At 56.9% G+C, this 23762-nt stretch overlaps 2 protein-coding genes across 5 annotated transcripts; one reads left to right on the top strand and one right to left on the bottom strand.

Annotated features, from left to right (window-relative positions):
- Positions 1-3070: 3070 nt before the first annotated feature.
- LOC113181700 (uncharacterized) lies at positions 3071-4815 on the bottom strand. The gene is made up of 2 exons (XM_026387311.2): positions 3639-4815; positions 3071-3483 (listed from the first exon to the last, which is right to left on the bottom strand). The coding sequence occupies exons 1-2, from the start codon at positions 4291-4293 to the stop codon at positions 3071-3073; spliced, it is 1068 nt and encodes a 355-aa protein (XP_026243096.1). The 5' UTR covers positions 4294-4815.
- Positions 3410-23113, top strand: Wnt11 (Wnt family member 11). Of its 4 annotated transcripts, none has more exons than XM_026387344.2 (6): positions 3410-3490; positions 7130-7312; positions 13356-13591; positions 15487-15764; positions 18479-18771; positions 22438-23113. In XM_026387344.2, exons 2-6 carry the CDS (start codon positions 7230-7232, stop codon positions 22610-22612), a joined length of 1065 nt encoding a protein of 354 aa, XP_026243129.1. In that variant the 5' UTR covers positions 3410-3490; positions 7130-7229; the 3' UTR covers positions 22613-23113. The 4 variants fall into 4 exon arrangements, with proteins under 4 accessions (XP_026243129.1, XP_026243128.1, XP_077653004.1 ...); XM_026387343.2 differs by lacking the exon at positions 3410-3490 and adding an exon at positions 4957-5306; XM_077796878.1 differs by lacking the exon at positions 3410-3490 and adding an exon at positions 5410-5493.
- Positions 23114-23762: the final 649 nt, after the last annotated feature.

Raw genomic sequence — 23762 nt, 5'->3', positions numbered from 1 at the left:
AGTGCTTGTCTAGCATGTGTGAGGCCTGGATTTAATACCTAGTACTGCAAAACAAAAACAAAAAAAACATGATATATCCCACTGAACACGTTCTCAAAAAATATCCCCATGGGCCAGGCACAGCAGTGCACATCTATAACCCAGCGGCTCAGGAGGCTGAGGCAGGAGGATCATGAGTTCAAAGCCAGCCTCAGCAAAGTGCCCCTGAGTTCAATCCCTGGTAGCAAAAAGAAAAAAAAAAATTAATTCTCAGAAGCCAGTACTTGTGGGGGGCCTAGGGTCAGGAAAGGGGGAGGGAGTGTATCTGAGGTTTCTTCTTTCACATTCATGGCCCATCCTATGACACAGGTCAGAGTCAGAGACTAAGACTTGGGTTGAGCCAAAAGATCCCTTGGAGTCTTTCTAGTTCAGTCCTTCACCTACAGACAGGTGACTGGAGCTCAGAGAACAAAAGTCTACCTGCTATCACAGAGCAAATCAGCGGAAGAGGTCCACACTAGAGCCAGTTCTCCTAGCCCCCCAACCAGGGCCCCTGAAAACAGCCAACTGCCCGCATCTCCACCGAAGCTTTGGCCTCCAGGGAAGGAAGCTGAGGAGAAAGAGGGGTCAATAGAGGTCAGCACGGTGAACGGAACTATGGCTGCCCTCACCCCCTCGCCCCCATGTCCTTTCAGCCTGGGTGCCTCCCTAGGCAGGGCATATGCAGGGTCGGTGCTGGAAAGATGTCCAATGGCAGTCAGGCAGGGACTGAGATTCTGGCTAGCAGGAAGCCCTCAGCACGACTGGGCAATCAGATAACCAGAATCACTGGGGGTGACGGAGGAGAAGGTATTCATCCCACAGCAGCTACTGCCAAGAGAGGGCTTGCCCTGCCCTGCCCCTCCTGGACCTCCTCCCCTCCAAGAGGAGCCTGAAGCCCAGTGGCCAGCACAGGCCTGCCACACAGCAAAAGCTGGACAGAGGGAAGGAGGAGGAAAAGGAAATGGAAAGGTCAGTGGGTTCTAAGGATGAAAAGAAATCCTCTCACAGATGTCTCAGGGAATCTCCTGCTAAAGTGCTCCTATTGTACAGTGGAGAGACTGGAGTACAGGGAGGGACAGACCCTTGCTCTTGTGCCCTTGGCCTTTTTTGTTTTTATTTTTTGGTATTGGGGATCTAACCCAGGAGTGCTTTACCACTGAGCCACATCCCCAGCCCTTTGTATTTTTTTATTTCAAGACAGAGTCTATCTAAATTGCTGAGGCTGACCTAGAACTCATGATCCTCCTGCCTCGGCCTCCTGAGTGGTTGGGATTACAGGTGTGGGCCCCCCCCCACCCTTTGGCTTTCAATCCAAGCTTTTGGGACCACTTCCTCATAGCCCTCTCTCCCTCCCCCTCCCCCAGGACAGGGTTTCCAGCCCTAGCTGAACCTGGATCTTCATCAACTAGACTAACTGGGGAGCTGGGAAGGGCTAGGAGGGGTCAGGCTTGGGCTTCAGAAGTTCTGGGACCATCTCCTAGCCTCCCTAAACTGCCATGAGACCATAGAAAGTCATTATTCCTCTTCCCCTTTGTTCACTGTGAGCCACAGCTGCAGTAGACTCTGGGCTGGAGGGATCTGGCTTCTAGTTCCCATTCCTACAGTTGTCAGCACTTCCTCTTTGAGTCTCAGCTTTCAAGTCTGTGCAATGGGAATACTAATCTTAGTTATGGAGGACATAGAACATTTTGTGGGATTGTATTATAAGTCTCCAGGAATTTATACAACTTGCTGAATATCACACACCTAAAAATAAAATCAGACAAAATCTATATTGGAACCCAAAGTCTATATTATGATTGTTTTCAGTTTTTACTCCAGCTGGGAACCAGAAGGGGATTTTTGGCAGAAGCGCTCCTTACCAATGTGTGGGGGCTACTGACTTAGCTTCTCAACTGAGCAGACAGAGTGCATCCTAATCAGACAGGCCACCTGGAATGGTTCTCACCAGTTGATCATGGTGGCCAAAATACAGGGGCAGGGGAGCTAAGGACATTCTTGAGCCCCCAAAGAACTTTGTTGCCAACCTCTCAGGGGCAATAGCCTTGCTCCTCCTTTACCTCCTAAATACGCCACCCAAAGCCCCACTATTTTCCCACTTCTTTTGTAATGAGATTGACCCCAGTGCTCTGGGATGGGAGATGGGGATGTGTTCACAAGGATATCCCCATGACTGTGTGCAGGAGTAGGTGTGCATTTAGTTCTGCATGCTTGAGAGCTATGTGTGAGTTCTGACTGCATGTGTGGAAACTTGTGTTTGTGCCTGAACTGGTTGGGGGTGGTCTATAGATTCAGCCTCATCCTAATGACATGAGTACAGCCACTTCACACCTGTGTGCTCCTGAGTGTGTGTGGGCATATGATGTGTCTAAGCATCTCCCACGTAGTGAACCTGTAACCATTTGTGGTAATGTGTCTCAGCCCTGTGTGGAAAGAGGGACTGGCTGTAGAACTGGGGTAGTATTTGTTTGGCTGGGAGTTTGCTATAGACATTGTAGGCCCAGGTGTGTGTTGCATGTGGAGGTACCTGTGGCCAGGTATTGGGCAGCTGGAAAGAATGAGGAAAAGAGCATGGGGGGGGGGGGAGACAAGTCCATTTTCCTTTCTACTAATGAGCTAGATTATCCTTGAGCACATTCTGGTATTGGTTTAAAACACCCTTGCAGAGCAGAGTCATGGCGCCTCTTTTCTCCTGGGAGAGCAGGATCATTTAACTGGTTCCAGAGGCCTAAAGAGATGACCAGGACCTGGACACCAGCCAGAGTCTCAAGACCGCGGACGTCATCAGCAGCCAAGCTGCGAGATGAGCACCTTAGTGATGCTGGAGTTCCAGACTGGGACCTAAGATGGACTTTGTCTGGGGTCGAAGTTCCTTTGCCGGGTTTCTGCGAGGATTGGAGATGGGCCTTACCTGGGCCCGGCGCTCGGCTGGCACTCAGTAGGCACGCAGCGGTCACGCTTAGTAAACGCTAGCTGTGATGAGCAAGACCCCTTTTGTACCTCAACGGGCCGCGAAGTCTTTTCGAGCCGCCGGCGGCGGCGCGAGTCCCTAGCATCCGCAGGGACCCCGCCCCCGCCCCCAGCGCGCCGCCGGAGCCACCCGGTGGGGTTCGGCGCGCTGACGTGGGCGGATCAAAGAGGCTGCCCGCGCCTTATAAAGCAGTTTGGGGCGGCCCGCGCTGCAGATCGCGCCCGGCGAAGGGGAGAGCTCCAGCGAGCAAATGAGTGCAGGGCCCAGGCGCTGAGCCCAGCGGAAAGCAGCTCGGCTCCGCGCCACGGTTCGTGCTGCACGCCAACCGATCTCCGTTTGCGGGTATCCTCTGCAATCTTCTCCAGCCGCTCCACAGTGAGGGTGTCCTCGCTGCTCGCCTGCCGAAGTGCGCTCGGGTCCACTAGGGGCCGCGCTCGCCGCTGGAGACCCATCTGGACAGCGGGGCACGCAGGGCGCGCACGGAGAGCTCCCTGAGAGGTGAGCAGTGGTTGTGGGCAGCCGGCAGACACTCAGCGGGGATCTTCTAAGGCTGGGGGCGCCCGAGTCCGAGGGGACCGCTCTTCTAGCACCCGCCACGACCCCCTTGGGCACCCATTCCCGGGCAAGCACAGCATGTCCTCCATACCTCTCTTCCGCGGCAGTCCTAGGAATTCCGCTTGCGCAGCGCAGCTTCGGTACCTGACTTGAGAGTGGTTGCGGGATGGGGTGGGCTGCGCAGTTCCTAGGGCCCTCACGGACCTTTCCTGGCCCTGTCCCCCACTCCGGGACTCGACCCCCTCCCTTCTAGTCAGCCTGCTGATGAGGTCATGCCCGAGCCATCCCGGGGGTGGGGGACTTGGATCCCTCGGCAAAGGGAGTGTGTGCGAGGCGGGAGAGGGTAGCAAAAGGCAGAGAAATTCGGCAGCTCCTACCAAATTGGAGGATGGGGGACGGATGCCTTTGTTTTGAGAACTTCCAAAGGCAACCGGGGTAAGGCAAAAACCGAGTTTGTTTACAGACCTGAGTTCCAGGATGGGGGTTGGGGAGGAGGAGAGACCTGACCCCTGCCCCGCGGCACATCTGGAGCCACCCCGAACATCTGGCTGAGTTCGCGCAGGAGCCCACACCTCCCGCCACAACCCCCATACCCGGCGCTGCGGTGTTTCCGGGTCCCTCATGGACCTGGGGTACGCAAAGTCGAGCTCCAGGGTAGGGATCCCAAGCTCCCCACCCTCCTCTTCACTTCCAAAACACCGAATCTCCGCAGTGACGCTGCGCAGCGGCCGCAGCTGAGCAGACATATCCAGAAACACTCGGGACTGGGGTAAAAGCCCGGTGGCGGTTGCTGCCTTGCTACACTTCTCCAGGTAACCTTGAAGTCGTGGCTCACCCGGTCCACTTTGAGGGCTGCACTACCCGAGGCTGGACCCGCCAGTGCGGACCTTCCGTGCAGCGTGGACACTGGCCCTGGTCGCGGCGCTCGCTCCGGGCCCAGCATCGGCGTGTCGGGGTAAGGGAGGCTATGCAAATCCTCGCCTCCTTAAGCTCAGAGCGTAGGCTGCCCTAGAGGCGAGGTTTCCAGAGACCTCCACGGCAGGAGACATGACCACCTGTTGTCGGCACTACGCTCACGGTGTCCAGCGAGTGCACAGCCGTGGCGGCCCCCTTCTCCACCTGCTGCAGGTTGGGTAGCTTGGACCTATTCTCCAGGAAGAGGGAGGAAAGGACCTCTGTCTCTGCAGACCCCCCACTTCAATGCGAGCGCACTACTACGCGCCTGGCCCCTAACGAGGCTCCGCGCAGGGCCTGAAGCAAGTGATCAGGACTGACCAAGGCACGTAGATGTCTTAAAGAAAGACCGGAACGGAGAGGGGACTCATTCCACACGTCATCCTACCCTCAGACGAGGACACCCGGACCCAGGAAGAGGAGGAGAATTGCCCAATTGTCTCACCGCTGGGGAGACAGTTAATAGATCCCACCTTGAACCCCGGCTTAGCGCCCCCTGGCGGGCCGGGGACTCCGAGAGGCGAGTGCGCTCTGACCCGCAGGGCTTAGGTTGAGGGTGACCCAGCGGCCCGTGTGGCTGTCCTGGAGGTTCTTACACGGGACGGGAATATCCGTCAGGACCCAGAGGCCCAGGCCAAAAACTTCCTCCACCAGCGACCAGGTGGAGCGCCGGAGGAAACCTGGAACTGTCGAAGCCACTCGGAAAGAGCAGAGAGTTGCTGCGGGCCTAGGTCCCGGTGCACCGTGTGACCTGGGCGGTCTCTCCTCTCCCTAGGAGAGTTGGGCTGGACACTGATCCTCCGCTGTAAGTCTGCGCGCCTTCTTCCTTGTGCAGCCCTCGGACCCTCCCCACCCAGTTATGCTGGGCGCCGTGGGGGAGAGCCCACACTTCAGGGGGCGGAGAGGAGAGACGGTGACTGGAATTTTGATCCCCTCCCCCAATCAGCAGATATTTTTCTCGTTCGGAGGAGTGCGGTAAACTTCCAGGACTAGTAAGACAAAGGATTCGGATGTAGACTAGGTGGAAGGAGGGGTTCAGCTACACCCATAACCCTGCTGTCACCGAGCGCCACTGTGCTGGGCGCTTAGCTGGGGGACTCTGTAGAGGAGGAAAAAACGTAATTTGGAGTTTTCTCCTTGCCTTTCCCCTCTCTCTCTCTCTCTCTCTCTCTCTCTCTCTCTATCTCTCTATCTCTTTATGGCACACATGTACTAGCACATACTACACAAGTATACGTAATAATGGAAACCGGCAGAGGGAGGCTCAAAGACTCAAAAGAGGATTGGGAGGTTGAAAAGACCTCAGCAGATGTGTGAAGTTCAGTCCCTTGATTTTACAGAAAGGGAAACTGAGGCTGGAGGTGTTTGAGGCTTTGCCCAAGCTCACCGTGCCAGATGAGAACTCTTTCTCTTCTAGCGACCCCCCACCCCCAGTCGGGCTCCTCCTTTTTCTAACTCTGCAATTCCTTTAGAAAGGAATCCCTTTGTCTCTGCTCCTCGGAGGGGAAAGGGGCTGCTGGGGCTGTGTAGGACTCCAGGCGAACGCCAGGTGTTGGTAAATTTGGGAGAAGCTGGGAAGGGAGTTAATGAGGTGAGAATGAAGAGGGGGAGAAAGCCGCAGAAAGCAGCTCTGCGGATTGTGAGCGGGCGGGGTGGCAGCAGCTGCGCGGCCCTGGGACGCCGCCTGGCGGTGTGAGGCAGCATGGTGCCGGCTCGGCGAGCTACCCGGCTCTGCCAAGGCCGCGTGGACCTGCCTGGAGCCTGGCCACGCACCTCACTCTCTCTTGCCCTCCAAAGTGGATCCACCAAATAGGAACTCGGAGATTCAAGACCCTGATTCACTATTGCTTTATAAAGAACTTGGCCATCCCATTCCTCATCCTCCCCTTCCCAGACAGAAACAGATGCCCGGAGCAAGCCCCCATTTCCTGACTTCTCACTCGCTTGATCTCACGGGACACTGATAGACCTGGGAACAGAACACCGAGTAAGACGGCTCAGTGGAACAGCCTGTTTCACATCTCTTGGCCTCAGTTTTCTCATCTGTGAGATGGGCTGCCGAGAGGAGCAAAGGCTATCGTGTTCGGAGAACGTTCTTTATAAAAAGTGAACTGTGCCCAAATCACCCCAGTTTACCGAAGGGATCAGGAGAATCGCCAAGGGCTGTGTAGGACTCCAGGCGAATGCCAGGTGTTGGTAAATTTGGGAGAAGCTACTGATCAATAGTTCGGCGATAAGAACCCGGATCCCAGGCCCCGAAGCTGCTGTCTCCAGCCGGGACCCCTCTTGTTTCCGTCCCGGGGTCTGTAGGTCTGTCCAGTTTCTCCCTCTACGGCTTTCAGCCTCGTTCTCTGAGCCTGTCTCTCCCTCTCGCTGTCACTGCGCCTGGTCTCTCCCAGCGACTCTGTAGCCTCCTGCCCTTCCAGGGCGGCCGGCGCTGCGCTAGGTGGACACGCCCTCGGCCGCGCTCTGGCCGCACCTAATTCGAGCCAGACTCTGGCGGGTCCCAGGGCCGGGCCGCGCGCTTGGCCTCCCCGGGTCCGACCCCTCCTTTGTAATTTGAATAAAACGCCTCCCGTCCGCGCGCCGCCTTAACCCGCCGCCTCGCTCTCCTCTCCCCGACTGCAGGCGGCGTGCGCTCAGGACCCGCGGCGGTGGCCGTGCAGGCGGCGGGACTTCGGCGCGGCTTCTGCTGGGTGCGACCCCCGGGGGTGCCCTCGGCGCGACGATGAGGGCGCGGCCGCAGGTCTGCGAGGCTCTGCTCTTCGCCCTGGCACTCCAGACCGGCGTGTGCTATGGCATCAAGTGGCTGTAAGTAGGGACCTCACCTCCACGCCGACGGGCCCGGGGCGGGAGTTTTGGGCAGGGGAGGGCCTAAAGGGGTCTCCTGGATTGGTCGAGTTTGCCAAGACCCGGGAGTCCAAGATGACTTGGGGGTCCTGAGGAATTCATTCTTCTTTAGCCTCGATTTCCTCCTCTGCAAAATGCCGTCCTTTCCAAGGGCTTTCGCAGCGGGCAATGGAATTGTCCCGTCCTGGCCCGCAGATGTTTGCGCAAAAGCCACCGAGGTGTCACACACCTCTGCAAGACATCCTTGTCGAGGGGCGCACTCGCTCAAGGGGGCCGGCTCTAGATCGTCTCCTTCTCAGGCTATTGACCCCAGCTGGAGGTACACAACGACATTCTTGACCTCTCCGCCTAGGTGACCTTGGGGAAGTGTCATTCTACCTCTGAGAGCCTCAGTGTCTTCCTCCCTCAGAGGAGGGGAGACTCAGCTCACTTAGATTCCATGGGAAAAGAGGCTCGGGGAGAACCTCTGAGCTGTCAGCAGCTGTGCACATGTGCAGGGGTTCCTTTGGGTATGAATATCAGGGGGCCATAGGAGAAGGTCAGGTCTCCTCTCCGTGGGCAGCCCACTGGACAGAGATGGGTGCCGAGAGAGAGAAGTGAAACCCGGCCCCTTGCTGGAGGAGCTGCCCTCTGGGTTGGGAGAGATAAGCCCAGGCCGTAAATAACTCCACAAGTGTCCAAGTGTCCTAGAAGAGACCGGTGCTGGGGTGTGGGGGCCCAGAGGTGGGGAAGCCACCTGGTGGGGTCACACACTTGGGACACTAGGGAGATTTTCCAGGGCTTGCCCCCTTACCACTGCAGAGCTGCATGCAGATAGTTAGACAGGGCACAGTGGGGAGGAGAGTATGATGGTGGAGGAGACTCCCAGGGTGGGAAGGTCCAGGACAGGACACAGGTCTGGAGTTGGGGCAGGGGCAGCAGCAGCGAACCATGCAGATAAAACAGCAGGGAACAGATTATGGGGGCTGGGGAGGGGCCCCTAGGAGGGCTTGGGGATTAACTGGAACACAGGGAGATAGCGGCTGGGCCGCCAGCAAACAGTCTGGAGGTCATGGGCCCCGCCCCTTCTGGAACTGAGTTATCAATTAATTGATGACTCAAGAGGGGAGCCCTGTCTTCTGGTGCTTCCTGTTTGTAAGGAGAGGCCTGGGCAGGTGGTCTCCCCTCCCTGGGGCATAGGCTCCTCCCAGCTGCCCCTCATGAACTTTGAGAAACCACCACCTTCCTCTGGCCATAGGCATCAGGATTCTTCCTGTGGGCAGGAACCCGGGTCATTGAGGGAATCCTCCCTCACCCTCGACCACTGCCACCATTTTACGGATAAGGAAATGAGGTCCTGGGGAAGGGAAGATTTGCTGAGGGCACAAAGAGCATCAGAGACCTGGAACTGACTGGGCTTAGGTGACATTTGTAGTTCACAGGGAGACACGGGGACACTGCTAACATCCAGGCCCTATGGTGGCAGGAGTGAAGCTCTGAGAAGTGCGTGATTCACACAGGCCTCCAAGCTGGCATATGGCAGGACAGGTAGCTGGCTCAGCCAGACACCCATGCTATCTGCACTGTGTAGCCCAGGCGCTACCCACTCAGTGTCTGCCTTCAAGAAGCTCCCAGCCTCTTGGTGGGGAGGGACATGTGAAAATGCAAGGTGGGCTGTGAGCTGTCCTGGGAGGGAGCATAGGATCCCAGAGGAGGAGTGGTCAGTTCCACCCAAGGGAGGTAACTGCAGCTGGGCTGGAGGATTCTGATGGGCAGAGATGGAAGGCCAAGCCAGTGTCCCAGATGGGAGGAACAGCAGGAGCATAACAGGAGGCAGGACCCTGCCTCAGGGAAGCTGGGAGAGACCAGGAACCATAAGCACCTGCTAGTAAGTGCCCCAGATGTGGCTCCAAGAGCTCTGGTCATTTAATTCGTGAATGCTCTTATGTGGCAGGTGATAATCTCATCACTACCATTTTTACAAACAAGGAGATTAAGGTAGAGAGGGGGTAAATAACTCACGCAAGGTCACACAGCTAGTTCAGGGTGTCTGTAGGGAAACCCCAGCACAGTGGTACAGTGGGAGCAGGATACTGGGGACTCATCCAGGAAGATCAGCTGTCCTGGGGCAATCCTGGGGCAGTGCTGCCCTGGACTTTGGAAAGTGACTTGTAGATGAAAGGGACATTTGACACAGAATCTGAAACCAGATGTGGCTGAGTAACTTCGGACGCTCACCTGGTGGGCTCACCTGCCTGAGCAGGTGGGATGGTAGTCAGGATGGAAGCACCTGCTTCCTGGAGACCCTCCTATAACTTACCTCTCAAGTCAGGTGCTTGGAGATCCCCAGACCAGCAAGTACTGGGGGGAGGTCTGGGCACCTCCCAGTACTTTGGTTGTCTGGGTGAGGGAGGGCCGAGGGTGGTCCCATTACCTGTGGGGTTGCCCCATGAGAAGACAGGCCCTCCCTGTGCCACTCACACAGGGGTGGGGCCTCTTAAGGAAGAGTCCCAAGAAACTCTAGAAGGGCCATAGCTGCTGCAAAGTGAAGTGGAAGGAGGGAGTCTCTCCCTCCTGGCCCTGGGAGGCCTGGGTTCCAGCTCCATCTGTATGATTGGCTGTGCACAGGTCAGGGCAAGCCCTGCCCTTCTCTGGGCCTCAGTTTTCCCACTCGCACCCTGGGAACTGGCACTGCCCTTTAGCTTTTCGATTGTCAAATCTGATGGAGGCTGTTGGGGCTTCCTTGCAGGATGGGACACAGAGGGGTCAGCACGTGTGGGGACAGGGCAGGGAGCTCCTGAGGTCTAGGAGATCTCCTCTAGGTAGGGCTCCATCTGCAAGTTCCAGGCCTTCACCACCCTGAGTCACCACAGGTACACAGTGGAGGAAGGGAGCTGGCCTGGTCCCTCTTGACTGTGAAGCCCTGGGACAAATTCCTAGGAGGAATAGGAGGACTCTTGACATGTGGCCTGGGAGCTTCTTCCTGGGCTGGCAGCTGCAGTCCCCTGCCTGGTGTGGCTGGAGAAGGAGGAGCCTTTCTGAGGAGCCCGATTCCTAAACCTAGGGCCTACCTGAGGAGTCTGGCTTGTCACAGATGGAAGAGTTCTCCAAGCCCACCCAGGGGGCTCGACAGAAGCCCAGCTCTTGCTCCACCCTCCCTGCCTGTGAGCATCAGGATGAGGTGTAGTCCAGGAAAGCCCAAGGTGCTGGGCAGGTGGGTTAGAGTCCCCAGCTCCTCAGACTCCATCGCTTTCCCACCCCTGGGTCAACAGATCCACAGAGGCAGAACCACTGGGTCAAAATTTGTGGTCCCCTGATGTCCACCCAAAGCCCTGCCCAAGGTCCTCCTTATCCTGAGGATGCCTCTGCCACTGACTGTTGACCTCATCCCATCTCTCCATGGGGGAGGCAGGAGCTGCCAGGCCACATTGTGGATGTGCTGGTGGGGACCCTTCTGAGGCCTCATGAGCCCAGAGCTGTGACCGAAGCATCTGATAAAGAATGGACTGCAGAATGGCAGAGACCCTGGGGCTCTCGAAGCCTGACCGTAGGTCTTTAGCTAAGATCTCATCATATGGCCTGCCTCTGTGCCTGGGCAAGAGGGATGGAGGCCCTTCTTGTGAGGTGGCCTCACCTTGGGTAGGTGAAGGTAGGGCTGCTGACAACCTCAGTAAGACCACTCAGTGATAGGCTGGGCAGGGTGGGCACTGGGGAGACTGGAGGAAGCTGGGCAGATGCCGTGGCCCTGCAGGAGGCGGAGGGGGAAGGACCACCCAGGCGCAGAGATGGGCTGGTGTAGCGGAAAGGAGAGGGAGTACATGGCTCAGGCGATGGGGGAGAGGTGAAGCCATTTGCCCAGCCTGTGTCACCCTAAAATGTCCCCGCCATCAGAGCCTGTGTCAGTCCTGGGCATAGAACACTATGGATGTGTTCTATGGGGCTGGGAGAAGGGTAGCAACATGCAGGGTCACGTGGTAGGTGGTGACTGAGCCAGAGTTTGAACCAAGCCTCTGTCAGAGCCAGTCCCAGTAGACCCCTGAATCCTGAGTGAGAGAGAGAAGCCTGCTGCCCACCGCCACCCCTGCAGAACCCTGGCACAGGCCTCCGGGTGAACTCTCTGTTCCCTCCTGTCCTTTCTTCCACCCTCTCCCCCACGCCCCACCCCTAGATAAACCAAAATGTTTCCAATTAGGGGTCTGCGGAGGGAGGCAAGCCTGGGGAGACATCCACACAGCGACTCCTCCACCTCCTGCCTTAGTCCTTGATTACCTCCCCAAGGGGGATTTAGTTAGAAACAGTCATTACCACTAATTACCAGAGGACTGTGGGCCTCCTCTGCTGTGGAGTCTGCTGCCTCCGCCTGGTGCTTCCAGGGGTGAAGCCTCCCCCGCAGACTGTAGCCAGCTGCTCCTGTCGCAGCCAGTGGGTCCCTGGGGCCTCCCTCCTAGGACCTTGCTCACTGCTAGCTGGGGAGGCCCTTGCTTGATGACTTCATAGATGGAAGTTAAGACCCAAGGTGGCTGCCGGGGTCCTCAGGGCCCCAGGCAATGAGCATCAGGTCCTGGGAGCTCAGAGCTCCCCTCCTTTGGAGCTGTGGCACCCAGCACTCAGGCACTGCCTGCACTGAGACAGGATCAGCCGTCACCCCACTTCTTGGCTGGAGCAGGAGCCCAGGGAATGGACGGCAGCCCACGCTGCATGAGCTCGCACCGTGCTCCTGCCATTAGGCCACATGTTTGATTTGCTGTCACTCATGCAATCCTTCCCATTTTAAAACTGAGAAAACAGGCTCAAAGTAAAGGAACAAACTGGCAAGAGCAAGAGCAGGGAGGCTCGGGCCAGCTGGTGCAGAGCAGGGCACCCAGGAAGGAGGCCCACGCATCCCTGAGGGCCTGGGCCTGCTGGGGAGGGAAGACCGACTCACAGGGGGATGCCGGGAAGCTCCCCCACTGGCTGGGCCTCTGTCCTCATATGTGATAATCTGGTCCAGGATGACCCCTGAGCCGAGGAGCGAGAGCTCTGTTCACTGGGAAACGGACAGCCGATGCTGGGAGGAGCTGGAGGGGCTGTAAACAACCAAGAGCCCACAGAGGCTGTGGCGTTGGCATGTGCAGTCAGAGCCCTCCCAGTCAGGGCTTGGGGGGTTTAGACAACAGGCACCCCAAAAAGGCGAGGCCTAGGCAGCCTGGAACTGGTCCAGTTAGGTCAGGAAGCCCTGTCTGATGAGGCTCTGTGGACCACTGGTGCTGATGCTGCTGTCCAAACACACCAACATGTCCCTGCTCATGGCTTAGGGCCACTCTGCGCCTTTGATCTTGCCTCTTCCTCTGCCTGGAAGTCTTCCCTCCTCATCCAAGCGCATTCTCTCATTCTGTAGGGCTCTGGCATCCTGTTAGCCGCCTGTACCCCCACCCCATCATCCTTGTGGACAGCTTGCTGATTTTATCTGGGGAGGGGGTCCAAATCTTTTGCCTGGCTACAGGCCTCACGACATAGCAAATGGGTTTAGTAATTAAATGAAAAGATAAAGAGCTCCTAACTCATCCTGGGCATATAGTAAATGCTCAATTAATAGTATATGTAATTATTATGATTATAATAATCTAGCAGTTAGCACAGTTTTGGGCACATAGCTGCTCAGTGCTGAATGAATGTTGAGTAAAGAGAAATCATTCACAGCTGCGGTGAGAACTCGGGATAGCAAGGGATGAGAGGGCTTTGTGAGCTGCAAACCCCTTTAGTGCTGGTACAATTGTCATGTGGCTCAGGTGGGTTGGGGTTGTGATCCTAGTTATGGTTAGGGCTTTAGGTCCAGAAGGGGCAAACAATGTGCCCAAGGTCACACAGGAGTAGGAGGGGGAACTGCTGCTCCATCCGTGGCTCTTTACCTCTGGTTTTCCTGGCTCCCTCCAAGAAAAGCTCCAGTCACTGAGGGGAAAGCAGAGCCGGCAGGCCCAGCGGCTGCAACAGGGCCCCTCACAGCCCTGTCTTTCTTCCATGGGTCGTTTTCGGCGGCGGTGTGCAGGGCGCTGTCCAAGACGCCGGCCGCCCTGGCGCTGAACCAGACGCAGCACTGCAAGCAGCTGGAGGGCCTGGTGTCTGCACAGGTCCAGCTGTGCCGCAGCAACCTGGAGCTCATGCATACCATCGTGCGCGCCGCCCGCGAGGTCACCAAGGCCTGCCGCAGGGCCTTCGCCGACATGCGCTGGAACTGTTCCTCCATTGAGCTCGCCCCCAACTACCTGCTTGACCTGGAGAGAGGTAGGGCGGGGGCTGCCGACAGCACGCGGGTGGGGGTGAGTGAATTCAGGCGTGAATCTAGGTGTGTTTGGATAGGTGGGTGGATTCACGGATGGGTGGATTCACAGGCTCGTGGATGGATGAGTGGATCGGTGGATGACGGACCGGCACGGACGCAGGCACGGCTGGGCAGGCCGATGGGTGCATGAGTCATTCATAGGTACGGGCATTCAGGCGTGAGCCAGCGAGTGAGTGAACGCTGTCGAGTGACACGCCAGTGCAGGGAGCCTGAGACTCGACAGGTACACACACACCCCACAGCATGGCAGAGGAAGCAGGAGGCTCACAGCATGCCCCAAGGTCGTTCCCATGGTCCTGAAGGTCAGCCAGGGACTATATCAGTGAGAAGGCATAGAGCCCACCCTCGGGTAGCAGGTGTGCCCCAGGCAATCCTAGACCAGCCGATGGAATTTTTTTTGTGTGGGGGTGAGGAGTACTGGGGATTGAATTTAACCACTGAGCCACATCCCCAGCCCCCCCCCTTTTGTATTTTATTTTGAGACAGGGCCTCACTGAGTTGCTTAGGGCCTCACTAAGTTGCTGAGGCTGGCTTTGAACCTTGTGATCCTCCTGCCTCAGCCTCCCAAGCCGCTGGAATTACTGGCGTGCACCCTGGTGCCAGGCTCAGCTGATGGAAATTGCGGGTCTTGCGGGTTAGGGACAGGGCATCTGTGAAGCAGGCTTCCTGGAGGAGGCGGGTGTTGGGGACCTGGCTATGATAGAGAGACTTTTGACAGACAGAAACACCCAAGTGGGTCTTATCTCCCCACTGTGTGATAATAACTCCTCTTGTAGATCCTAAGCAGTGACAGCTCCTGTTTGTGTAGCACTCGATGCGGCCTCCTTCCTTCCTCCTCAGTTATCTGGAGGCCAGGCCTGCCGGGGGTATTATCTCTGTACTCTGCGGTTAAGGAAACTGAGGCTCCAGAAGGGGAAGTGACTGCCAGTTAAGAGATGGAGCAGGGCTCGGACCCAGGGGACAGTGTCCAGCCAAGGCATGTTGCTTCTGCCCGGGTTAGTTTCCTGGGCTGCTGTGACGGTGTGCCACAGACTGGCTGGCTTCAAACAACCAAAATGTACCCTCTCCCAGTTCCGGAGCCTGGAAGTCTGAAATCGAGTCCTTGGCAGGGTCTGCTTCCTCTGTGGCCCCTGGGAAAGCTCCTTCCTTGCCTGTTCCCAGCTTCTGGTGGCTGCAGGCAATCCCTGCAGCTGCAGCACGACAGTCCCCATCTGCCACGTTCTTCAGCCCTTCCTCCTGGGCTCAGAGGGGACTGTGGGCCACCACCCCTCATAGGAAGGAGTCCCCTCCTGGCATTCTCCCTGTGTGTCATGGATCCCAAATCCCCTCTCCTCTAAGGGCACCGGCCACTGATTCAAGGTCTTTGATGTGGTCCGACTTCATCTTAGCTTGGTGCCATTTGCAAAGACCCTATTTCTAAATAAGGTCACACAGACGCTAGGAGGCAGGACTTGAACATGTCCTTTTTGGGGGAGGTGATTCAACCTGCAGCAGGCTCTCTGCGCACTCACCTGTCCCATCAGGCTCTGAGTGCCTTGAGGAGCTCAGGGCCTGGCCTTTGCTTCTCTAGAGCGAAGGGTCCTGGTAGGATGTGAGTGGGGTGAGCTGTGGGTGTGCAAGGGCTGAGGGGAGCGCACCAGCCAGCTGGTGTATTTGGGGGACACCTGTGGGATAAGACTGACAGACTGATGGCCTTAGTGCCATCCTCCATCTACACCACCCTGTCCCTGTCTGACCCCTCAGTGGGGTGGGGGTGATGCAGGAGGGTCTCAGACCTGGGTCCGGTCCTATCCCTGGACCACCTGCCCCAAGTGACCTTGCACCTCCCACCCCACAGGGACCCGGGAGTCGGCCTTCGTGTATGCGCTGTCGGCGGCCGCCATCAGCCACGCCATCGCCCGGGCCTGCACCTCTGGCGACCTGCCCGGCTGCTCCTGCGGCCCCGTCCCAGGTGAGCCACCCGGGCCTGGGAACCGCTGGGGAGGATGTGCGGACAACCTCAGCTACGGGCTCCTCATGGGAGCCAAGTTTTCCGATGCTCCTATGAAGGTGAAAAAAACAGGATCCCAAGCCAATAAACTGATGCGTCTACACAACAGTGAAGTGGGGAGACAGGTAACCACCCACCCCCGGATGGTGTGCTTGTGCCATTGGCCAGAGAAGGCCGTCGGTGTGCCCCTGGAGGGGGGCGGGGGACGGGCCCTGACTGCCCACGCCTGACGCGCCTGTGACCTCCCTCAGCTCTTCCCTCTCCAGCCAGCTGCTTGGGGCTTGGCTGGTCCCTCCTCCCCAGGTCCACCGAATCTGGCTTGTCCCAGCAGAAGGAGCCCTGAGCTGGGAGTCACGAGCTCTGAATGGCTGAGGTGATGCTGGACAGTCACTTCCTCTCTGGCCTCAATTGTTCCCATCTATAAAATGGTGTGTGGGTGCTCAGCCCCTCTGTGCCTTGCTCCACAGCCCTGGGAGGGACCAGGAGCCATGGAAACTTAGGCTAAGGAGTCATCTCCTTGGATTGGACAGGGAGCCCCAGCCAAGGCGACCCCAACCTCTAAAATACACCCCAACATCTATCATTATCAATTTTTCATTAATTCCTCATCTAATAGCACAAAAAACAGCACAAGTGAACCAACGGACCTTTCTAGTTTCAAAAAAATTAAAACAAACAAGCACATTTGACACCAATCCATGGTCCAAACCCTGCGATAGATGCTTGATTTTCTTTCCTGTGGTCCGTAAACCACTCGGGGCAGCAGCTGTTCTCCCCTTTGTACAGATGGGAAGAGGCCCCAGACAGGCAGGGGCTCCTCAGCCAGAGTCATGTACAGATGGCGTCTCACATGCCCCTTAGCCCCGCGGTTCAGAGATGCCAGGTGAGGCAGAAAGAACCTACCTAGGTGGCCCAGCCAAGGACACAAGGTGCAATGGAGCCCAAGTTTGTGGGACTCCGTGACCGGAGGCTTCAGTGCCTCTCAAAGGTCTCCCTCATGTGAGGTTTCTAGAATGTTCAGGCCATCCTTGCCCAATCTGGGAAACTGAGGCCAAATCCCAGAGCTTGTATGGGAGTCTGTGTCCTGCCTCCCAGCTCTGCTGACCTGCACCTACCCATGGAGACCCAGCAGGAGCCCGCCCCAGCCCACCCCAGGGCCAGCCCCAGGCCTCCTGCCACCCTGGTCAGAGTACCCCCAGCCCCTCCCTGCCAGTGCAGTGAATGACATTGTAAATGCCACAGGTTGGCACTGGCACGGGGTGGCCGAGTCTGCTTTACCTTCTGAGGACTCCAGGCCGAAGCCTGCTGTGCTGTTTAACCCCGTGCCCTCCTCAGGTTCTGCTCAGCAAATTCCAGATTTTACATCCAAAATGGACTCCCTCAGTCCCCACGTCCTGCCACTCATGAGGGAGAAGGACCTTTAGGAACTTGAACAGCTCCCTCCCTAGCTACTGAGTGATTTTAGGCAATTCCATGCCCACTTGGTGCCTTAGTTTCCCCATCTCTCCGATGCAGGGGGTGAGCACAGGTGACCAATGACCCTTGTAGATCTTTGCACAGGGCAGGTGGGAGGCCAGGCCCAGGTAGGGGTTTGAGTCCTGTGAAAATAAAAGGGGGTTAAAAAGCTGAATAAAAAGGCCCTTAGCCAAGCATGGTAGCACTTATCTGTGATCCTAGCGGCTTAGGAGGCTGAGGCAGGAGGATCACGAGTTCAAAGCCAGCCTCAGCAACTTAGTGAGGCCCTAAGCAACTCAGTGACACCCTGTCCCTAAATAAAATGTAAAAAAGGGCTGGGGATGTGGCTCAGTGATTTGAGTGCCCCTGAGTTTAATCCCTGGTACCACACACACACACACACACACACACACACACACATACAGGCCCTTAGATGGCACCAAACTCCTGCCCCTCAAGCACAAATGGGGAAACTGAGGCCCAGGGAGAAAGTGGGGCTGCATTGAGCCTGAAGCCAGGTCTAGAGTCTACCTGAGCCTCCAGGCCAAGCCTCCCACTTTCCACAGGGTTGTTATTTTCATAATTCACAAACCCTTTATTACCTATCACCTCACTGAATCCCAGGGCACTCTGCAAGGTAGAAATGGTGTTCCTGCTTTGCTTGGAAAAAGACAGAGTAGTGATGCTGAGGGGTGCCATGCTTGCTAAGGGTCTTCCGGGCAGAAGCACAGGCAGTGGAGAGCCATGGCTGGCCCAGGGCTGATGGGGAGGAGGCGTCCCAGCACTTGCCCTGCCTCTTCTCCCTCCCTCTCTTCCTCGCCATCCCTCCCCAACTCCCTTCCTTCCATTCTTTCTTTTTTATCCTCCCCCCTCCCCAGCAAGCATTTACCAAGCCCAAGTTTTGTGGGAGAGAAAAGGTATGGAACAATTAAAGCCCACAGCTTTTGGAATCACCCTCAAACCTGGGTTCAAATCCCAGCTTCATGATTTTTCTATCTGTGCAAACTTGGGCATGAACCTTCACCTCTCCGAGCCTTCATTGCCTCTTTAAAGTGGGGGAGATAATGGTACCTCCTAGATGGGCTGTGATGGTGGTTCACCTGTATCATGTGTTAGAATGCTTGGTATACAGTAGGTGCTTAATAAGTGGCATCTGTTGTCCCTGCAAATGCTACTCTTTTCCTGCCCCTCCCAGCTGTCCTCCTACCTCTGGGTTGGACCACAACTCACAGACCTCCAAGCTTTAGAGCCGAACAGTCCATCCTTGGAGGCCATTGGGCATGAGTCTCATGAGAATGCCCAGCCACATGCTGGGGGGCAAAGGTCCTGGGCAGGCCAAGGAGGGGGCTCCGGCCGCCCAGCCCGACGTCCCCCCTGTCTGCAGGCTCTACGCGCCTCTTTGGAAACGAAGTGTAAGTGCCATGGGGTGTCTGGCTCCTGCTCCATCCGCACCTGCTGGAAGGGGCTGCAGGAGCTGCGGGACGTGGCCGCTGACCTCAAGACCCGCTACCTGTCGGCCACCAAGGTAGTTCACCGACCCATGGGCACCCGCAAGCACCTGGTGCCCAAGGACCTGGATATCAGGCCTGTGAAGGACTCAGAACTCGTCTATCTGCAGAGCTCGCCCGACTTCTGCATGAAGAACGAGAAGGTGGGCTCCCACGGCACACAGGACAGGTAAGGGCAGGTCACCCCGCGGTCACTGCACTCGGCTCGGGCCACACACGGTGGGGCTCCACTGGCACCCGGGGAGTGGAGCCCCTGCCCAGCGGAGGGGGAGGCCCCAGGAATGCTGAGTGGAGATGAGAGATCCAAGGGTCGCTGCAGCACTTTTGGGAGGGCTGGAAGTGGGCAGTGGAGGCTGGCATGAGACCCCCGGCCGCCTCTCCCCTAGATGGCCAGAGACAATGACCGAGAGAGGAGAGAGGCTTCCCAACAGAAAAACAGGTGCTCAATAAATGTTTGTCAAGTAACCAGGTGAAGGATAAGGGATGTGATCAGCTGAGAGGCACCAGGGAGGTGGGCACAGGGGCCAGCTGGGCCACCCAACCAGTCTGAGGAACTGGGGGACAGTGTGGTCTGCCTGTCTTCTATAGAGGGATGACCCTGTGCCCCCTGACATGTGAAAGCCCTCCCCCAGTCCCATCTTCTCCCATGTCCTCCCAGTTTTAGAGCTGAGGCTGGGGTCCCCCATAGCTGGTCAATCACACTGCCACAGGGAGCTCAGGACAGGAGAGAGGAGGGGCCAGGGGTGGCTGAAGACCTGCTGTGAGACAGGACTGGTGAGGATCCAGGTGAGCACCTTGTGGAGAGAAAGCTAGTCTTGAGCTATGGGGACAGAAAGAGCTCCCTGGTCAGATATGTCTGGGAAGCTCCCTTGGCCGTGCACAAGGCACCAGGCACAAGGACATATTGAAGGGCCTGAGGAAGCCCCAGTGAAGGGTTGGATTAAGGCAGTGTTTCCCAGAGGTGCTTGGCTGGGGAACTCTTTTATTAAGGAGTCCCTAATAGCATTCCACAAAACTGGTGTTCAGCGGGGTTAGAGGAATATTGAACTGAGAGCGGGTGTCTGGGAACGCGTCTGGCACATAGTTGGTGCCCAGCCAGCATCTGCTTCCTCCGCGGCCCACGTTCCTGTCTCTAGGAGGGGGGTGGCTTGGGGGCTCTGTCCCCACAGGCCAGGGCAGCAGGCTCTGTGAGGAGGCCCAGGCCCCATCTGGAGGCCAGATTGAGGGGTTGGGCTGAGTGGAGATGAAATGGGTCAGGACAGGGAGACAGGAAGGAGCGAGAGTCTGGGCTGAGGCTGCAGGGCGGGTGTGAGGGGGCAAGGAGAGGGAAGAAGGTTCTAGAACACAGAGGGGCTAAACAAAGTCCACTGAAGACCCCAGAGTGAAGAGAGGGTCTCCCTGGACCTGTGAGTGGCTCTGTGTGGGTTGCGAAAGGGCACAGCTTCCTAGCTGCGTGAGCCTGGCGCCTGTACTGATCTGAGGTTCAGGCTCATCTTCCTGAACCAGATGGAGCTCCAGTCTCACTTCCCAGCATCTCCTCTGTGCTGGGCTGTCAGTCTCTCTCCTTTCTGCCCCTCTCCCACCACTGTTGGGAGGTCCACGGGCCAGCACCATGCCTGCTCTCTTAGCACACCGGCTTGCAGGCATTCCCCCATGGCCCTTGCAGGCGTTGGTGCTGGTTGGTGCTGGTTGGCTTTTGCTGTAGTAACAAACAGCCCCAGTGTCTCTGTGCCAACAGGCTTAGCATCTCAGGTTAGCTGTGGTTCACCTACCTGGGAAGTGGGGAGAGTCCTCAGGTGTCCAGGAGTAAGGGGATCCCAGAGGGGCCCTGACCTGGCCTGGGCTTCTAGAAGACTTCCTGGAGCAGGAGGTGTGGTTAGGGGCTGGGGCCTTGGGAGCAGGGGCTGCATGACCAGGCCTTGGTGGCAGTCCGGCCTGTGCACTCTGGAGCCAGCTCCCTTGGGGAGAATGCCTTGCAGCTCCTCACGTCTGAGCTGGGGAAACTGAGGCCTCACCTGCTGCCAGCATTCCAAACCACAGCCCTTTCATGATTCTTTAAGAGGCCTGCACCCAGAAACCCGCCCTCCCCCCACAGCCTGTGCCACCACTCCCAGGCATCCCGGAGGAGCTTCCCCAGCCCCACGGCACCACCTTCCCAACTCCCATTCCAGGCACAATTTCATGTCAACAGTCAAGGAATAAAAAGAAACTCTGTCCCCTTCCTATTCCAGAGGGTAGAGTGGTTAACCAGAGACCTGCTGGATAGGGATAAGGGGACTTGTGGGTGTTGAGTGACTAAATAAGGGTTAAGTGACTTAAGTCACACAGCCAGTGACAAGCAGAGCTGTATTGGAGTCCAGGTCTGCCTGGCTCTAAGGCATGTGATCTTCCTGGTGTTCCCTCCTGCCTCCTGCCCCCAGCTCCATATTTGAGTCACCTGCTGACTCTCTAGGGTGTCCCCTCCCGCAAGCCCTCTCTCACTCCAAGGCCCTGCCCAGTTTAGGCCAGCCTCCTCCTGGCCTTCCTGCCTCCAGCCCTACCCTTCCACCTGTTCTCTCACTATTCTGACACATGCTCTTTGCTTTTGCCTGGGCTGCTCCCTCTATCCAACACCCTTCCCCTCCTCTTCCGGTTAGATGCCTGCTCATCTTATGTGGGTTAGTCTAGATGACCCTCCTCCCTCCTGAACTCTTGCAGAGCCTGTGCTCAGCCTGTGGGACCTTGGGCAAGTCCCCTCTTCATACTCTGCTGTAGTTTCCTCATCCATAAAGATGAGGATTGGCTAGCTGGATACAGTGATGCATACCTGGAATCCAGTGACTTGGGAGGCTGAAGCAGGAGGATCACAAGTTAGCAAGACCCTATCTCAACATAAAGTTAAATATAAAAGGGGATGTAGCTCAGTGCTAGAGTGCCCCTGGGTTCAATCCCCAGCACCACGGAGCACCCAGGAGAGATGAGACGCCTCAGTCATCTCTAGGGCTTGCCACCTTGGGCATTCTGGGATGCCTCTGTCCACATGGCTGTGGGAGCCTTTTGTTTCTGCCTGGTGCCCAGATTCCTGCTGCTCTGTTCCCATAAAACATTCCCTCTCCAGCCTCAGCCTGGCTAGAGGAGACCATCTGAACAGATGTCTCTTGACTAGCTGGAGCTGATAGCAGCCGAAGGGTGTGTGCACTTCAGAGGAAACTTCGGTGCCTCCTCATCCTACAGTAATGAGCCATGGGTCTTAGGGGAGAGACAGGAGCAGTGGCTCTGGTGCCAGAAAGAACGTAAGCCCTGCTTGTCCATGGACCCAAGTGGGAGTCCTAGGCCTCTGCCCTTTGGCAAGCCTGCGTCGTCTGGATAATGGGGACAACAGCACCCTCCAACCAAGGACATTGCAGGCCTCCAGAAAGTTAAAATTCTGGAGGGACACGGCTGACACCTAGGAGTTGAGTGCCAGCAGCCTCTCTCCCTCCACAGTGTGCCCAACTCACTTCACCTCTCCCCCAAGGCCATTTTATGTGTTTCAGAATTTGTCCTGAGATTCTGAAAGTAAATTTGACTCTCACATCGACTATAATATAATTCAATGTGAAGTTAGGACGATTCGACTGGTGTAGGGGGCCTTTCGGTATTGAGAAGTAGAAGAAACAGAGACACCTCCCAGGAAACAAAACAGCCCCATCATTTTGGTAATGGGAATAGAGGGGATTAGACATACCCTAGGAAAGAGGATTACTTCAAATTCCTCAGAGATCAGGAGAACCACGGCCATGGGGAGGCTTGCAGGTGGAGCCCTGGGGCGACCCACAGAGCACTCACTGACCTCGCGTTCCCACCCCCCCCCCAGGCAGTGCAACAAGACGTCCAACGGCAGTGACAGCTGCGACCTCATGTGCTGTGGCCGTGGCTACAACCCCTACACGGACCGCGTGGTAGAGCGGTGCCGCTGCAAGTATCACTGGTGCTGCTACGTCACCTGCCACAGCTGCGAGCGCACGGTGGAGCGCTACGTCTGCAAGTGAGGCCACGCCCTCGCCCAGCAGGAGCGCGGGCTCCTCGGACCCTCAGCCGGGCGGGGCCTGGAGGCACCCCCTGGACTTTTCCCGTGCCAATTCCAGCTGCCAGGCGCGGGAGGCGGCTTGTGTTTTGCCTCCACTTGGAAGCCACCAGGAACAGAAGGCCTGGTCACTCTGGAAGGAGGGCCGAGACATCAAAGGAGCCGACAAGATTAAAAATAACCTGGCAGCCCCAGGCCCTGGAGTGTCGCGCTGCCTTCCAGACTGGTCCAAGCAGCCAGGGTAAGAGGCTGGTGAGACTGTGTGGACTTGACCTTTCGGGGCCACGAAGATGAGCCTTTGGGAATGTTCTGCGGGGCCCTCGGCCCACCACATGGAACCACTAGATTGGGTTGTAAATGTGTTTCGGGTTTTTTTTTTTTTTTCCTTCTTCTTCCTCCTTTGGGATGTGGGAGCTACAGAAATATTTATAAAACATAGCTTTTTCTTTGGGGTGGCTCACCTCAGTTCCTCTTTATATATTTTATATATATAAATATATATATATATATAATGATTATATTTTTAAACAAGCTTTTCAAACAGCTGTATGGAATAAATGCTGAGCGAGCCCCAGCCCGCCCCTGCAGTTTCTGGCCTCCTCAAGTGATCCTGGGGCTGGCGGGGAGGACTCTCCGGTTTCCAGGCAAGGCGGCTTCCGATTGATGTCCCAGCTCCCCCTTGTTCCCCCCACACTCGGCCCTGGCCCCAGTTTCCCTCTAGGATCTCTTGGTCAAGGGCGGGGACAGACGTCTTGAAACATAAACCCAGCTGGCAGCTCTTTGTTCCTCAGGGACACACACGCAGGCGCACAGCCGGCTCCTCCATGTGGTCCGACCTGCTAAGCCAGCTGTAAGAGAAAACTCCACCAGGGAGCTGCGGACCTCAGGGAACGGGCAGACCTGGTTCCGCTAGCCCAAGTGGGTTTTCTGTGTGATCCTGGGGAAGAGCCCTACCTCAGTTTCCCCACTTGTAAAACAGGACTGGTGGTGATCAAGCTTGGAGGTTGGGAAAGGCCCCAGCCCTGGGCCTGGACCAGGCTGGTGGACATGATGAGGGGGGCTGGGTTCCCATTCCGTTTTGGCAGTGGAGCCAACAGGATTTGTTCTCTTTTTCA

This window comes from Urocitellus parryii, chromosome 4 (assembly GCF_045843805.1).
Source record: "Urocitellus parryii isolate mUroPar1 chromosome 4, mUroPar1.hap1, whole genome shotgun sequence".
NCBI lineage: Eukaryota > Metazoa > Chordata > Mammalia > Rodentia > Sciuridae > Urocitellus > Urocitellus parryii.
Note: the sequence above shows the minus strand (reverse complement) of the source record. Positions and strands in the feature narration are given on the sequence as shown.

What these genes read in the sequence shown, in the direction of transcription:
- LOC113181700 (XM_026387311.2), bottom strand. Translation starts at nt 4,293, where the DNA reads ATGTCTGCTCAGCTGCGGCCGCTGCGCAGCGTCACTGCGGAGATTCGG. An exon ending in AGGACTGCCGCGGAAGAGAG is followed by an intron (nt 3,484 to 3,638) that starts GTATGGAGGACA and finishes CTCACCTCTCAG; the next exon opens with GGAGCTCTCCGTGCGCGCCC.
- Wnt11 (XM_026387344.2), top strand. Translation starts at nt 7,230, where the DNA reads ATGAGGGCGCGGCCGCAGGTCTGCGAGGCTCTGCTCTTCGCCCTGGCA. An exon ending in TGCTATGGCATCAAGTGGCT is followed by an intron (nt 7,313 to 13,355) that starts GTAAGTAGGGAC and finishes GGCGGTGTGCAG; the next exon opens with GGCGCTGTCCAAGACGCCGG. An exon ending in CCTGCTTGACCTGGAGAGAG is followed by an intron (nt 13,592 to 15,486) that starts GTAGGGCGGGGG and finishes CCCACCCCACAG; the next exon opens with GGACCCGGGAGTCGGCCTTC.